The sequence below is a fragment of the Cydia amplana genome, chromosome 27, assembly GCF_948474715.1.
Source record: "Cydia amplana chromosome 27, ilCydAmpl1.1, whole genome shotgun sequence".
In the NCBI taxonomy this organism is placed as follows: domain Eukaryota; kingdom Metazoa; phylum Arthropoda; class Insecta; order Lepidoptera; family Tortricidae; genus Cydia; species Cydia amplana.
The window spans coordinates 6,988,954-7,005,015 of NC_086095.1; the positions used below are offsets into that span (position 1 = coordinate 6,988,954).

Sequence of the window (16,062 nt, forward strand, 5' to 3'; positions counted from 1 at the left end):
CTAAAAGTACATCCGTTCGGCCCCAATTTTGGGGAAAGCCATAAGCCGCGCGTGGCGCTGTCGCCACCTAGCGGCCATATCTGTGCTGATCATAACAGACTCGTTTTGTTAGAGAGTGAGTCTTCTATACTTAGTACTATTATTTATTCTGTGCCAAAACGCGAGTTATTTCGTAGTCGACATCTAGCGTGAAGTAGCGGACATTAATCAGTTCTGCTGCTTGACAATAGATGTCGCGGCAAAGTAAAACTTTAATGCTCAACAATTTTCAGCTAATTTTATAACCGGATGCACCGGAAGTGTATTTTCAACTCCTTCTGCTTATAATATTAGTTGTAAATTGTTTTAGTAGTACATTTTTCGTCAGCAGCGACACTTGTGATAGTGTCAAGTAGCGGTACTGATAGTTCCACTACTTGACGTTAGATGTCGACTACGAAATAACTCGCGATTTGGTAATAAAACTGATGTATGGAGTTACCACTCTTTCTTTACTTATATTTCTCTATGATTTAACAAAAGCGACTGCCGTCTGAACTTCCAACTCAGAAGAGAAACTTGGTCTTATTTGGACTTCCGGTTTCCACGTGGTGTTTTCTTTCACCAAAAAGCGGTTGATAAAATATCAAGTGACATTTCGTACCTACCTACATTAAGAAACTCGGTACCTGCCGACACATGGGCGTCAAGAGGCAAACAAGGGAGTCAAGAGGCAAACAAAGGGGTCAAGCGGGGCGATAAGAAATGTCTATACGGAAATACTTACTTTTTAATGTCAGGCATTATTCTTAGTCTTCGAAAATTGAACCAGTACTATTTTCCGGAACGACGGTACGTAAGTTATTTATTTCTGAAATGAAAATTTTAAAGTACCTAATTACACTCAGATAGCTGAAAACCATAGGATCTACAACCTGACTATTTTTACCCGAATAGTAAGAAGTCAAAAAGAAGGGTTGTGGCCGTTGTGGGCGTTGTGGCTAAAGTTTAAGGTGCCTCTTTAAGGGGTCAAATTATCATCCGAAATCCGGCAGCATTATCATCATCAGGAAACAATAGATATATACTACTTACCTACTATATAGTACATGCTTAAACTTTAAACTAGAGAGCAAAGTAGATACCTAAGGGCGGGATTCCACCATTGTGCGGAACAAGCTTCAGTACAAAAATGCATGTGTCGCACAGCACCGTACACTGATGGAATCTCGCCTTTGTCTCATATATGTGGTTAGGCTGTGGTTTTTGTGAGGATTTTCCCCAGTTGGGGTATTCCCTATTTGGGCAAAATAACATTACGCTGTGCCTTACCTGTATAAAAACAGTAATAGTTATGTATTATTTATACTTACACATGCACTCATAAGTTTTTCAATTTTTTTTACGTTTTATTTTAATTTTATCTAACTAAAAACAACACATTTCGACAATCGCAGCCATAGATTTTTGTGTTTATTAATGTCGTGATCTCCTTTTGTTTCGCATGGAATAAATGTCATAATATTGAAAAATAAATGCATTGGTTCAAAAAAGTTTTCATATTCCGGCCAGGGACTATAGGGACTCTTCAGACCACGGAAGAAAGAATGAGCGCGCCGCCTTCAGACTATCTCACTGTCTTTGTCTTAGGCTAATACTAGCACCCAAAAGAAAGAGATGAGTATAGTTTTTTTTATTTACTGATAAATTGGTTTGCAAGACTATATTACAAGTTTCATTGTCAGTTTGGCAGTATGTTTCATAGTCATAGTCAACGGAATTCATGAAAAAAATGCTGCCAGGATGGCCGCCACCAAGCTGTCACGTTGCTGTCACTGTCATGTCTGCTTCTCGTCTCACGGCTTTTGTGATTCAATTCGCTTATTATTTATAATATTCTAATTTATAAGTAATAATTTATTATAGCTACATAAAAATCATTGAACTGTTGCTTTAAAGCCGCATATCTCTAGAGTATCCGTTGGACTGAAACAAAACAATGGATGAAAACACGGAACATGTTGAAACTTCCGCAGAAACCGCGTTTAAAAAGCCTGTGCTTTTCGGCCGCATTGGAAAATTGCCTAAAAAGGCTAAGACTGAACCTGAGAAGGTTCCCCCATCCGAACAGAAGTCTGAGACGCCCAGCAAACCTGAATCTAGCGCAAAAAGTAACCTACCGCCGGCGGTTTTACTGAAAGAGATTTCTACTCCTATACCGTATAAAGAGCCTAAATGGTCTGGTCTTTGCCCTGATGGTAAGTTCTTTTGTTCATTTTAATGGCAACATCTGAGAGATCAAGCTTTGCTCGGAAAAAAAACCCCATACCTACAGCAAATTTCATCGTAATAGACGATTCCGATATCCGCAGAATATATAAATATACAAGAATTGCTCGTTTAAAGGTATAAGATAGTCACTGATTTATACTATTTTTCAGGTTCCGAGTATGCCCTGGAGGTCATAAAGTCGGGTATGATAGTGGACAAAGTGCCACTCACGCAGCAACCATACTATGTGTTCGGGCGCCTCGCCAACTGTGATGTCGTCATGGCACATCCTACTATATCCAGGTATGAACAGCGAAACTCTTTGACTATGTAGGCAGTGGTGCCAGTGGTGCCCAGTAGGCCCAGGCCTAGGGCGGCAAGACATTAGGGGTACCAGCAAGGCTGCAGTCTGTATGATGGGTGCTGAGAAAGGGGGGGCTAGTAGTTACTACAGGGCCTGGGGCCTAGGTGGCCAAGACTGTGACAAGAGTTGAATATTATATCAGCCGTATATGGCACCATATGCCGGTATAGTTTGTAGCTTTCTAATAGTGTCTATTGTTAAGTAAAACCACTTGTGCCACGTGCCACAACCACCTGCATAAAAAATCGTTCGTTCACTTTACCAAGGTAATTGAATTACAACTCCTATGGAAATTGCAATAAGATTCAAAATGGACTAATGGATAAATATGTGTGTGGTCCGTTCAACTCAGTAACCGAAATACTGAGTGCCGGCGAGTTGAATGCTACAGAACCAGTCTAAAATGTGTCATCGAGATGCATAACAAAGGCGCGTTGTCGGAGAGCGCACCTACACTGGTTGTTTGAGCGTTGGACTAGCCCGTGCTCAGGTGCCAAATAGAATAATTAAGACCCTTTGTTGCAGGTAAGTAGCACGTGCGGTTTAACCGGGCTCTACTAGAAAGCTACAAACTATAACAACAATTTATTTTATTCTAGACATCACGCAGTCCTCCAATACAAAGCCTTCGCTGAGACTGACGAGCCACCTTCCGGCTGGTACCTCTATGACCTCGGCAGCACCCATGGGACACATCTCAACCGGGACCGACTTAAGCCGAACCACTATACCAGAGTCCGCGTGGGGCATCAGATCAAGTTCGGGAGCAGCACAAGGACTTATATACTTTTGGTAAGTGTTTTATAGAGATGCACCGGATATTCAGTTACTATCCGGTATCCGGCCTATCCGGCCCTCATTTTAATATCCGGCCAGATACCAGTACCCTGTTTATCAAAAGCTTGTAACTTGTGATACAAGTGGAAGTCCCTTTCTAACAAAAGCTTTCAAAAAGGGACTTCCACTGGTAGGTATTATGTTACTAACACGTTGTTTGGTACGGAATTGTTTGGCCGGATACCGGATGTTCAGCCTGACTATCGGCCGAACATTCGGTATCCGGCCGCGGAATATTCGGCCGTCGTATCTCTATGACATTGGAGGGACCCATGGAATCCACTCACGGTCGTGTTTTAATTTATCACCACTCGTTGCTAATTTCTTACTTTCCGAGTTTCCGCACATGTATCGTAAAGTACATTAGAAGTTGCGCACGTGTACCGTAAGTAACGTTTTACAGTCTATATGCCCCTTTAAATTTTCGTCATAGTTACGTAATGTGCTCATTATCGCACTTGTGCGGTAAAGTGCCATTTTCGTCACAGTTACGTAATGTGCTCATTATCGCACTAGTGCGGTAAAGTGCCACTATATGTACTGTAACTGTAAATAACTATTATCCACAATTTTTTCCCAGGGCCCAGACTTCGATTGCGAAGGCGAATCCGAACTGAGCGTGACAGAGATAAAGCAACGCGCGCAAATCATGAAGCAGGAAAGAGAGAGGATGATACAGGAGGCCGTGGAACAGAGGGAGAAGGATAGAGAGGCAGAGGAGAGAAGGAAGGAAGAACAAGGCATTGATTGGGGGATGGGTGAGTGATTTATTTAATTTTATTCGGGTCACTTTCTATAAATATTCCAAATTCCAAGTTTTGTTTTCATTGCTTTTCAGTGTAATTAGAGATGCACCGGATATTCGGCTACTATCCGGTATCCGGCCCCGATAGTGAGCTGGCTGGTTGTTCTTTAGCCAACTAATTAGCTGGCAAATTTAACCTGAGTGTAAAAAAAAACATTTTATTGTAATCGTGTTCATGTGTTATCAGAAATTTCGGGAAAATACAAATAAAAAAAGTTTCCATTTTGGAAACGGGAAAGTTTGCAATTTTGGAAACGTTTATCATTTGACGACTGGCGACTAGTGGGTAGTGACCCTGCCTGTAAAGCCGCGGTCCTGGATTCGAATCCCGGTAAGGGCATTTATTTGTGTGACGAGCACAGATATTTGTTCCTGAGTCTTGGGCGTTCTAAGTATTTATGTATTTGTATATTATATATATCGTTGTTTGAGCACCCACAACACAAGCCTTCTTGAGCTTACTGTGGGACTTAGTCAATCTGTGTAAGAATGTCCTATAATATTTATTTATTTTTCAATATATCTACGTTTTTTTTTTCAGGAGAAGACGCAGAAGAAGAACCCGACCTCTCGGAGAACCCTTACGCGGCCACCAACAACGAGGAACTCTTCCTACAGGACCCTAAAAAGACCCTGCGCGGGTACTACGAGAGGGAGGGACATGAACTCACCTATCATTGCGACGAGAGAGGCGCAGGACAGTTCTTATGCAGGTAAATGTGGTTTTAGAGCGCTGTAGAGGTGATTTAGAGTGATATAGAAGAAATTAGAGTGCTGTGGAGTGGATTTAGAGTGATATAGAAGAAATTAGAGGACTGTAGAATCGATTTAGAGTAAGGTGGAGTATATTTAGACTGATTCAGGAGATTCAGAAGCCTATTTAGAGCGTCATAAATATCGTAGTATTTATTGGAAGTAATAAAGAACCCGACCTCTCGGAGAACCCTTATGCGGCCACCAACAACGAGGAACTCTTCCTACAGGACCCTAAAAAGACCCTGCGCGGGTACTACGAGAGGGCGGGACACGAACTCACCTATCATTGCGACGAGAGAGGCACGGGGCAGTTCTTATGCAGGTAAAGATGAGTTTAAAGTGGTGTAGAATAAATTAGAGTGCAGTTAAGTTGATCTTTTGCATGAAATATAAGTTTTGAGCATTGTAGCGGCGATTTAGAGTGATATAGAAGAAATTAGAGTGCAGTGGAGTCGATCTTATACAGAAAATATCAGTTTAGAGCGTTGTAGCGGCGATTTAGAGTGATATAGAAGAAATTAGAGTACTGTGAAGTCGATGCTATTCATTTAACTACGAGTTAAGCAGAGTTAAATTTAGTGATAAATAAAAAGTTAGAGTGCTGTGGAGTTAATTTAGAGTGATATAGAAGAAATTAGAGTACTCTGGAATCGATTTAGAATAACAGGAGTAAGTAATAAACACTTTATTGTATGAAACAAGTATATGTAACGCCATTGAAAGTACAAAGGCGAACTTATCCGTATGAGGGATCTCTTGATCGAGGGAGGGGAAACACTATCTAATTTCAAACGATTATCTTTACAATGTATTCAACAGGCATTATAATTGTTAACTTTCAAGTTTTCTGGCACTGTTCATTAATACACCGTTTAAGTATGTTTGATTTATATAGATAATTCATAATTCTTATGTATTTTCATATTTTAATGTTCAGGTTTATATAATCCAATTAAGGAAACTGTAAGTCTACAATATTACTAAATGCTATTGTATCCAATGTAGCAATACGAGACTGTTTGTTTCTAAATAAATAAAAAAAAAAAAAAAAATCTCTTCTGTATTTAGAATAGTATAGAATAAATTCTACTGCCAATTTCATTGTCTACAGGGTAGAGCTACCTATAGAGGACGCCCGCGGCCAACCAGTCATCGCCGAAGTGTTGCACAAGGGAAAGAAGAAGGAGGCGGTTGTGGCATGCGCCCTTGCGGCATGCCGCCTGTTGGATCGTGCTGGGGTACTGCGACAGGCTAGCCATGGTGAGTATAGTACATATTTCCTTACATTACATGTGGCATAAGATTATGGCATGCCACAATATATTACACAAGGGAAAAGGAGGCGATTGTGGCATGCGCCCTTGCGGTATGACGTCTGTTAGATCGCGCTGAGGTATTGCGACAGGCTAGCCATGGTGAGTATAGTACATATTTCCTTACATTACATGTGGCATAAGATTGTGGCATGCCACAATATATTACACAAGGGAAAAGGAGGCGATTGTGGCATGCGCCCTTGCGGTATGACGTCTGTTAGATCGCGCTGAGGTATTGCGACAGGCTAGCCATGGTGAGTATAGTACATATTTCCTTACATTACATGTGGCATAAGATTGTGGCATGCCACAATATATTACACAAGGGAAAAGGAGGCGATTGTGGCATGCGCCCTTGCGGTATGACGTCTGTTAGATCGCGCTGAGGTATTGCGACAGGCTAGCCATGGTGAGTATAGTACATATTTCCTTAGATTATATGTGGCATAAGATTGTGGCATGCCACAATATATTACACAAGGGAAAAGGAGGCGATTGTGGCATGCGCCCTTGCGGTATGACGTCTGTTAGATCGCGCTGAGGTATTGCGACAGGCTAGCCATGGTGAGTATAGTACATATTTCCTTAGATTATATGTGGCATAAGATTGTGGCATGCCACAATATATTACACAAGGGAAAAGGAGGCGATTGTGGCATGCGCCCTTGCGGTATGACGTCTGTTAGATCGCGCTGAGGTATTGCGACAGGCTAGCCATGGTGAGTATAGTACATATTTCCTTAGATTACATGTGGCATAAGATTGTGGCATGCCACAAGGAAAAATAAGGCGGTTGTGGCATGCGCCCTTGCGGCATGCCGGTTGTTAGATTGTGCTGGGGTACTACGGCAGGCTAGCCATGGTGAGTATAGTAGATATTTCCTTAGATTAGATGTGGCATGCTACAATTTACACAAGGGAAAAGGGGGCCGTTGTGACATGCGCCCGTGCGGCATGCCGCTTTTTAGATTGCGCTGGGGTCAGGCGACAGGCATCTCATGGTGAGTATAGTACATATTTCCGTAGATTACATGTGGCATAAGATTGTGGCATGCCACAATATATTAGGGAAAAGGAGCCCGTTGTGGCATGAGCCCATGCGGCAATATACGCGATATAATGTTTTAATAGTTTTATATCTTGGATGTTATTCCTATACATCATTCTAGAAGCCTTCAACTCGTGTCTTTCAACGGTTTTCGCTAAATTAAGTGTCCTTCTTTATCCCCAGAGTCCCGTCGCCGCAAGCGGCGCGACTGGGGCGCCGACGACTACTACGACAGCGACGAGGACACGTTCCTCGACCGCACCGGAGCTGTGGAGCGGAAACGCGACCAGCGACGCGACAAGTACGGCGACAGTAAAGAGGAACCGCTCACTTACGACAAACTGGTGAGTGCGAGGTGACACGTCGCTAGACCGCACGGGGGCCGTCGGACAAACGCGACCAGCGACGCGACAAGTACGGCGACAGTAAAGAGGAACCGCTCACTTACGACAAACTGGTGAGTGCGAGGTGACACGTCGCTAGACCGCACGGGGGCCGTCGGACAAACGCGACCAGCGACGCGACAAGTACGGCGACAGTAAAGAGGAACCGCTCACTTACGACAAACTGGTGAGTGCGAGACGACACGTCGCTAGACCGCACGGGGGCCGTCGGACAAACGCGACCAGCGACGCGACAAGTACGGCGACAGTAAAGAGGAACCGCTCACTTACGACAAACTGGTGAGTGCGAGACGACACGTCGCTAGACCGCACGGGGGCCGTCGGACTAACGCGACCAGCGACGCGACAAGTACGGCGACAGTAAAGAGGAACCGCTCACTTACGACAAACTGGTGAGTGCGAGACGACACGTCGCTAGACCGCACGGGGGCCGTCGGACAAACGCGACCAGCGACGCGACAAGTACGGCGACAGTAAAGGGGAACCGCTCACTTACGACAAACTGGTGAGTGCGAGACGACACGTCGCTAGACCGCACGGGGGCCGTCGAACAAACGCGACCAGCGACGCGACAAGTACGGCGACAGTAAAGAGGAACCGCTCACTTACGACAAACTGGTGAGTGCGAGACGACACGTCGCTAGACCGCACGGGGGCCGTCGGACAAACGCGACCAGCGACGCGACAAGTACGGCGACAGTAAAGAGGAACCGCTCACTTACGACAAACTGGTGAGTGCGAGACGACACGTCGCTAGACCGCACGGGGGCCGTCGGACTAACGCGACCAGCGACGCGACAAGTACGGCGACAGTAAAGAGGAACCGCTCACTTACGACAAACTGGTGAGTGCGAGACGACACGTCGCTAGACCGCACGGGGGCCGTCGGACTAACGCGACAAGCACGGCGACAGTAAAGAGGAACCGCTCACTTACGACAAACTGGTGAGTTAATATATTAACTATTTAAGAAATGATTTTTATATTAAATAAATAGGAATAAATAATTGAATTGGACATGTATGTGAATTTTAACTAAATTTAATTATTTAATTTTGATTTTTTATACAAATTAGTTTTGTTCTGTGGTTATTATTTATTTATTTTTTATTTTAACGTATGTTTAGCATGTAGGCACTAACTCCTAAATGTAAGTACATATGAGGAGTGTCTTTTCAAAAGGGTTTATTTTTTCTGGGAATCTATTTCTAAATTGGACCTTAAGTTTTCTTGAGCAAGGTTCTCTCTAGAAGTACCGCTAAGAAAAAAATAAACCCTTTTGAAAAGACACTCCTCATATAATACTAACATTTTTATGGACCTTTCCAGTCTGAAATAAAAACATATATTGAATTAAATTGAATTGAAATCAAATGTTCGTAGAATGTATGAGATATGTAAAACAAGTTTATGTTCACTATTTAATTTGAAACTCTTTTTAATTCTAGTTGGAGCAAATCAAAGATCTAGAAGAGAAGATAGCCGCAGAACAGAAGACTCTAGAACGACTCAGAGCCGCCAAGAACCAGCCCCAAGATATGGAGGACTACATGCAAGCCATACCCGGGACCACTATGGCACATAAGGCCGAGATATCTAAAACTAAGGTTCGTTATGACTGGTCCTTATACCGACGAATAGACAGACCGACAGACAGAACCAGCCTCAAGATATGGACTACATGCAAGCTATACCCGGGACCACTATGGCGCATAAGGCCGAGATATCTAAAACTAAGGTGACACAGCTCAGGTAAGCAGGAAAGCACATCAAATATTATATGTTGGTAATTAATAATAATCAATCAGATTTATATAATATGTTTTCCCATTTTTTTTAATAACTTTATTTTCTTTTCCTTTTGTAAGAATTTGATATGTTTTCTGAAAGAGCTACGATTTTGTATGATTCCATGTACATATGTATATTTTCTAAATCAAATTTCTATTACACCTTATGTGTATAATTGCATGAATTCTATAGTAATTTAAATTGTATTTTTTCCCTTATTTTCTCGTAATGCATGTTAATTATAAGATGTAATTATTTTTGAAAAGATGTGTCCCGCCGAGTTTGTTGCCGGTCCCATAATGGGATACCCTCCTCCAATTGAGGGGGGATTTAAATCTTCTCGGGGCAGAGGTGTAGGGTTGGAGCCGGTCTACCTAGCTTTATTTGACGTTCATAAGCGCATTGTAATTATGCCTACTTGAATAAACTATCTTTTATCTTTATCTTATCTTTATCTTTAAGGTTAGTTGTATTATTATGAAGCACTAGTTAGAGCGTGCGACTTGCAATCCGGAGGTCGCGGGTTCAAACCCCGGCTCGTACCAATGAGCTTTCGGAACTTATGTACGAAATATCATTTGATATTTATCAGTCGCTTTTCGGTGAAGGAAAACATCACAAACACTTGCTAACTATGTAAACAAACCGCCATTTTTAAACTGTCTCTAAATGTCAATTTACTAGTGTGAAGTTCCATAGAATGACATTTTACAATACAAAGCCTCTTTATCGCTTAACCCCAGAATAAATGTACATGGATTTGTGTTTACAAATAATACATGAAGCCAGAGGTAAACAACAGGCGGCCTTATCGCTAAAGAGCGATCTCTTCCCAACCTTTAGGTAGTAGAGAAATGAAACTGATATATTAACTAATTAGGAGGGATTAGGAGTAATTAGGTATTTTATTTCCTGTCTATTACAGATGGCCATAAGTAAACTGCAGACCGAGTTATCGTCCCGGCGGCGCCTCGCGCAGTTAGCCCGCCCGGCCGCCGCGCCGCCCATACTCACCAAGACCACGCCGGGACTCAAGACCGCCAACTCTGTCGTCTATGGGAAGAGGTTAGTTTTTATACTATAGAGCAATAGGGTATTACAGATGGCCATAAGTAAACTGCAGACGGTGTTATCATCCCGGCCGCACCTCCCATACTCACCAAGACCACGCCGGGACTCAAGACCGCCAACTCTGTCGTCTATGGGAAGAGGTTAGTTTTTATACTATAGAGCAATAGGGTATTACAGATGGCCATAAGTAAGCTGCAGACGGTGTTATTATCCCGGCCGCGCCTCCCATACTCACTAAGGCCACGCCGGGACTCAAGACCGCCAACTCTGTCGTCTATGGGAAGAGGTAAGTTCTTAACCTATAGAGCAATAGGGTATTACAGATGGCCATAAGTAAGCTGCAGACGGTGTTATTATCCCGGCCGCGCCTCCCATACTCACCAAGACGCCGGGACTCAAGACCGCCAACTCTGTCGTCTATGGGAAGAGGTAAGTTTTTTACCTATAGAGCAATAGGGATGTTGACAATTTTTTGGAACTGGTTTTACTTTGTAGATAGACACGTAATAATTACAGAAAAAAATATTAAAAAATATATTCATTAATTTTGAATAAAAAAACATGTATAATAAGTTTCGTGTTTAAATTTCGCGCCTAAACGCTCCAAACTGTCACGTGACCTTGATGACGTAACGGCGTTTTAAACAAACTGCTGTCAGACATTTTTTTAAATTCTTTATATGGCAACTGACAATTTTTTTTAAAGCCTTAACACACTACCGCATCGGACAGCGACCTTCTTTCTCGCTCTAACTTATAGCTGCGTTCTTAACGCACCACCTTACACACTATCGATTCGTGCGCCGCACCGCACCAAGATCGCGTTTCGGTACGATAATCTGTAGACACTTAGGCAGGTTTTATACTTGTCTTTGGTGATTCCACTGTGATTACGTCACGCGCTCCGATTGGCGTTTGCAGTCACGTGATACTGGGCATTATTTTAAATACTTTTCATTATTTTTAATTAATTTATTACGCATATTTACACTTGCAAAATATGATTTTCCGCGTTCTAATATTCCCTGCTATGGTAAAAACATAACATGTTATATATTCGCGATTCATGTCAACATCCCTATTATTGCTGTATTATAGGGCAAAGAGATATAATATTACTAACTATTGTAATGTAACTGATATACTCAAGACTGCCAACTCTGTCGTCTATGGGAAGAGGTAAGTTTATAACCTATAGAGCAATAGGGTATTACAGATGGCCATAAGTAAACTTCAGACGGAGTTATCGTCCCGGCGGCGCCTCGCGCAGTCAGCGCCTCCCATACTCACCAAGGCCACGCCGGGACTCAAGACCGCCAACTCTGTCGTCTATGGGAAGAGGTTAGTTTTTAACCTATAGAGCAATAGGGTATTACAGATGGCCATAAGTAAACTGCAGACGGAGTTATAGTCCCGGCCGCACCTCCCATACTCACCAAGACGCCGGGACTCAAGACCGCCAACTCTGTCGTCTATGGGAAGAGGTAAGTTTTTTACCTATAGAGCAATTATTGCTGTATTATAGGGCAGAGATATAATATTACTATTGTAATGTAACTGATATACTCAAGACTGCCAACTCTGTCGTCTATGGGAAGAGGTAAGTTTTTAACCTATAGAGCAATAGGCTATTACAGATGCCCATAAGTAAACTTCAGACGGAGTTATCGTCCCGGCGGCGCCTCGCGCAGTCAGCGCCTCCCATACTCACTAAGGCCACGCCGCGACTCAAGACCGCCAACTCTGTCGTCTATGGGAAGAGGTAAGTTTTTAACCTATAGAGCAATTATTGCTGTATTATAGGGCAAAGAGATATAATATTACTAACTATTGTAATGTAACTGATATACTCAAGACTGCCAACTCTGTTGTCTATGGGAAGAGGTTCGTTTTAAACCTATAGAGTAGTATAGAGCAATTATTTATTTATTTTATTTTTATTACATACCTACACGGAAAACCAACAGCTATAAACATGTCTAAGAGCTACAATAGATCTAGAGATTATTGGTCTATTATAGGGCAAAGAGATGAAACATCAACAGACTATAGTTCGTTTTTTTAGCTTTAGAAAAATACTACGCGACCTTGACGTGACTTGTAATTGAAAAACGCTTTTTAAAAATCAGTAACTATTACTTATGAAAGCAAAATAATCGTATATGATTCATAATTGTTATACATTTGGCGTGACTTATTTTCCAAAAGTGTTTTTCAATAAAAAACACGTCAAGATTGTTCACATTTTTTTAATGCTAATAAAACGAACTATAAAATGATTTAAAAGAATTGAAAGAGCTAGTTGACATTGACCTTAATTTTAAGTTTTAACATAACTATACTTCTATTTTAATATATTTTGAACGTTTTTTTTACAGAATACGACTAAAAGACGACAAGAAGCAACTCCCGAAACCGGCTCCGCAAAAACAACAAGAAACAGAATTCGTTGAAGAAATGGACTCGGACGAAGAAGAAATACCAAATACAGCCACAGATAAAACAGACTTGAACAAAAATACAGATAATAAAATATCAGACACGGATAAAAATACAGATAATAAAATATCAGACACGGATAAAAATACAGATAATAAAAACTCAACCACGGACAAAAATACAGATAATAAAAACTCAAACATGGACACAGATAACAAAATTAGTAAAAATGTAGATACAGCTACAGATGATATAGACAATGCCACAGACACAGATAAAGCAGAGATTAAAGAAGCGAAGAGAGTTTTTGGCCCCATGAGGCCGCCGGACAACTATGTGGCTCCGGAGAATTATTTTGAGCAAGAGTCCGATAGGGATATGCCTGAAATGACAGATGATGTGTAAATATAGTTGTATTGAATCATTTTTTGTTTCATTTTAGTAGTTGGAATAGGGGAAAATACACATGGGAAAAAATATACATAAAGTGACATTCTATGTGGTAAATGTCCACTTTTAGTGTTTAGCAGTAACGCTTTGGTTTACTGCGACATAGACGCGTATTGCTTGTATCAGCGATAATTTCATATGTATAAAATAGGCAATCCATCGAATAAAGACGTTCATTGCTATACCTACACTCGTCTATTGACTCCAAACCTCTATACTACCCTTTTACCCGGCTTCGCCTCAGTCAATAGTATCATAATATATTTATAATATTATAGAACTATGTAAACAAGTCACTAGTAATTTGACATTCAGAGACAATTTTAATATGGCGGTTTGTTTACATAGTTAGCAAGTTCCATAGAATGACACTTCATAGGGATAAATTAATAATTTCAGAATAATTTTACTTACAGATTGCTTTACCTCAACAAAGCTGCCACGTAATTAAACCATTGTTACCGATAACTAATAATAAAATAAAAATTATAATATTACACCATCACCATTGAGGTAACATCGCACAGTAGAGACAAACCATACGGCTGCGAAATAGGACACGCAGCAGTATGGTGTCCCTCAGCGCAAACTGTTGTATGGTATACATGATGTTTATAATACATAAACCACTTAGTATTTTTAATATGTTTATGTTAATTTTATGTTATAGTGCCACTATACTTCAAACCTTGCATGCTACACTAAGCAGGGTATGGTTGAACTAAAATATGTTATTTAAAAACAAATAGAATACATAAAACACAAGACAAGTAACATCATAACATGTGTAAAAAGACAAACTCGCCCCTTAACCGATACCTGGCTCACATTAAATTGATAGTCATTTGTGTGTAGTAAGAGTAACATCGCGCAGTAGAGACAAACCATACGGCTGCGAAATGGGACGCGCAGCAGTATGGTGTCCCTCGGCGCAAACTGTTGTATGGTATACGTATGATGTTTATTATAGTAAAACACTTAGTACAACACATAAAACACAAGACAAGTAACATCATAACATGTGTAAAAAGGCAAACACACCCCTTCACCCATACCCGGCTGACATTAAATTGTTAGTCATTTGTGTGTCGTAACATCGCACAGTAGAGACAAACCATACGGCTGCGAAAATGGGACACGCAGCAGTATGGTGTCCCTCGGCGCAAACTGTTGTATGGTATACGATACGTATGATGTTTAAGCTTAGAATAAATTTTATTTAAATTATTTTTTTTTATTATTTTTTTTTAAGCCAAACGAGACATCCGCGCCAGGCCTGTATAATAATAAAACTTTTTCGGCACTGAATGTGTTAAGTAATACCCGGCTGACATTAAATTGATAGTCATTTGTGTGTAGTAAGAGTAACATCGCGCAGTAGAGACAAACCATATGGCTGCGAAATGGGACGCGCAGCAGTATGGTGTCCCTCGGCGCAAGCTGTTATTGTATACCGAGTGGTGTTTATAATAGTAGAACACTTAGTGCAGTAAATTAAACACAAGACAAATAACACAACATGAGTACAAAGACAAACTTCACTGTTAAACCCATCACCCGGCTGTCAAATGTGTGTAGTAACATCGCACAGTGGAGAGAAACCATACATATGCGGAATGGGACGCGCAGCTGTATAGTGTCCCTCTGCGCGAACTGTTATATGCTGAGTGATCCTAGTAAAGGGCGTTTTTTTTTAAAGTTGTCCCCTACACTTTTTTTTCAAATTTGGGGTTTTTATATGTTATTTCTACTCAGAATCACGAGCTCTTTCTATCCAAATAGGAGAAAAAAAGTGTCCTAAGTTTTTTATTTCCATTCCGTCACCATTTTTCATAGACTTTGTATGGCGGTGGCGGAATGGAAAGATCGAAAAATGTATGGAAATTTTGGGACACTTTTTTTCTCCTATTAGTATAGAAAGAGCTCGTGATTCTTAGTAGAAATAACATAAAAAATCCCAAATTTGAAAAAAAAGTGTAGGGGACAACTTAAAAAAAACGCCCTAAAATACTATAAGGCGTATAAAATCAAAAAATATGTAGGAATACACAAAAAAAAAATTATACTAGTGATGTACCGACTATGGTTTTGGCCGACTAATCGGCGTTCGGATGGCCGATTAGTCGGCCGGCTAGTCGGCCAAGTTCATAATCGTTACTTCCCGATAAAGATTACATTCGTACGAGTATAGCAACTGTAGTAGCTTTATTAAAGTTCGGATGCATTAGAAAAACCATTTTTTTTTTTGCTCCTTGCGTCGTCGCGCTTTCAATATCAACTGAAAGATGTTCTGTGCTACTGCGACGCTACACCCACATAATTTAATATGAACACAAGCTCATTTTGTACCCTAAATATGTATTTGAGTAAAATGGGCATGTAACATTTGATTAATATTGGCTTTTTATTGTATTTATGTCCTGCTTTCTGTAATTAATAATAGGCCGACTAATCGGCCTTTCTTGCCGACTAATCGCCGACTACAAATGTGGCCGGATAGTCAGCTTTCCCGACTAGTCGGCGACTAGTCG

At 41.1% G+C, this 16,062-nt stretch overlaps 1 protein-coding gene and 1 long non-coding RNA gene across 3 annotated transcripts; both read left to right on the forward strand.

The window, feature by feature from the left end:
* The first annotated feature begins 1,874 nt into the window (after positions 1 to 1,874).
* LOC134660475 (kanadaptin) lies at positions 1,875 to 13,505 on the forward strand. Of its 2 annotated transcripts, XM_063516237.1 has the most exons (11): positions 1,875 to 2,237; positions 2,421 to 2,553; positions 3,214 to 3,406; positions 4,032 to 4,209; positions 4,798 to 4,969; positions 6,124 to 6,272; positions 7,560 to 7,720; positions 9,229 to 9,387; positions 10,497 to 10,636; positions 13,021 to 13,113; positions 13,285 to 13,505. In XM_063516237.1, exons 1-11 carry the CDS (start codon positions 1,979 to 1,981, stop codon positions 13,484 to 13,486), a joined length of 1,839 nt encoding a protein of 612 aa, XP_063372307.1. In that variant the 5' UTR covers positions 1,875 to 1,978; the 3' UTR covers positions 13,487 to 13,505. The 2 variants fall into 2 exon arrangements, with proteins under 2 accessions (XP_063372307.1, XP_063372306.1); XM_063516236.1 differs by lacking the exons at positions 10,497 to 10,636; positions 13,285 to 13,505 and having other exon boundaries at positions 1,879 to 2,237; positions 13,021 to 13,133.
* A 914-nt stretch (positions 13,506 to 14,419) lies between these two features.
* Positions 14,420 to 15,093, forward strand: LOC134660447 (uncharacterized). The gene is made up of 2 exons (XR_010097879.1): positions 14,420 to 14,469; positions 14,972 to 15,093. It is a non-coding gene; the product is annotated as an uncharacterized LOC134660447 (long non-coding RNA).
* The last annotated feature ends 969 nt before the right edge of the window (positions 15,094 to 16,062 follow it).

Bases quoted from the DNA above. Each gene is read 5' to 3' on its own strand.
- LOC134660475 (XM_063516237.1), top strand. From the start codon at position 1,979: ATGGATGAAAACACGGAACATGTTGAAACTTCCGCAGAAACCGCGTTT. The intron at 2,554-3,213 runs GTATGAACAGCG...ATTTTATTCTAG, and splicing joins GCACATCCTACTATATCCAG to ACATCACGCAGTCCTCCAAT. The intron at 10,637-13,020 runs GTTAGTTTTTAT...TTTTTTTTACAG, and splicing joins TCTGTCGTCTATGGGAAGAG to AATACGACTAAAAGACGACA.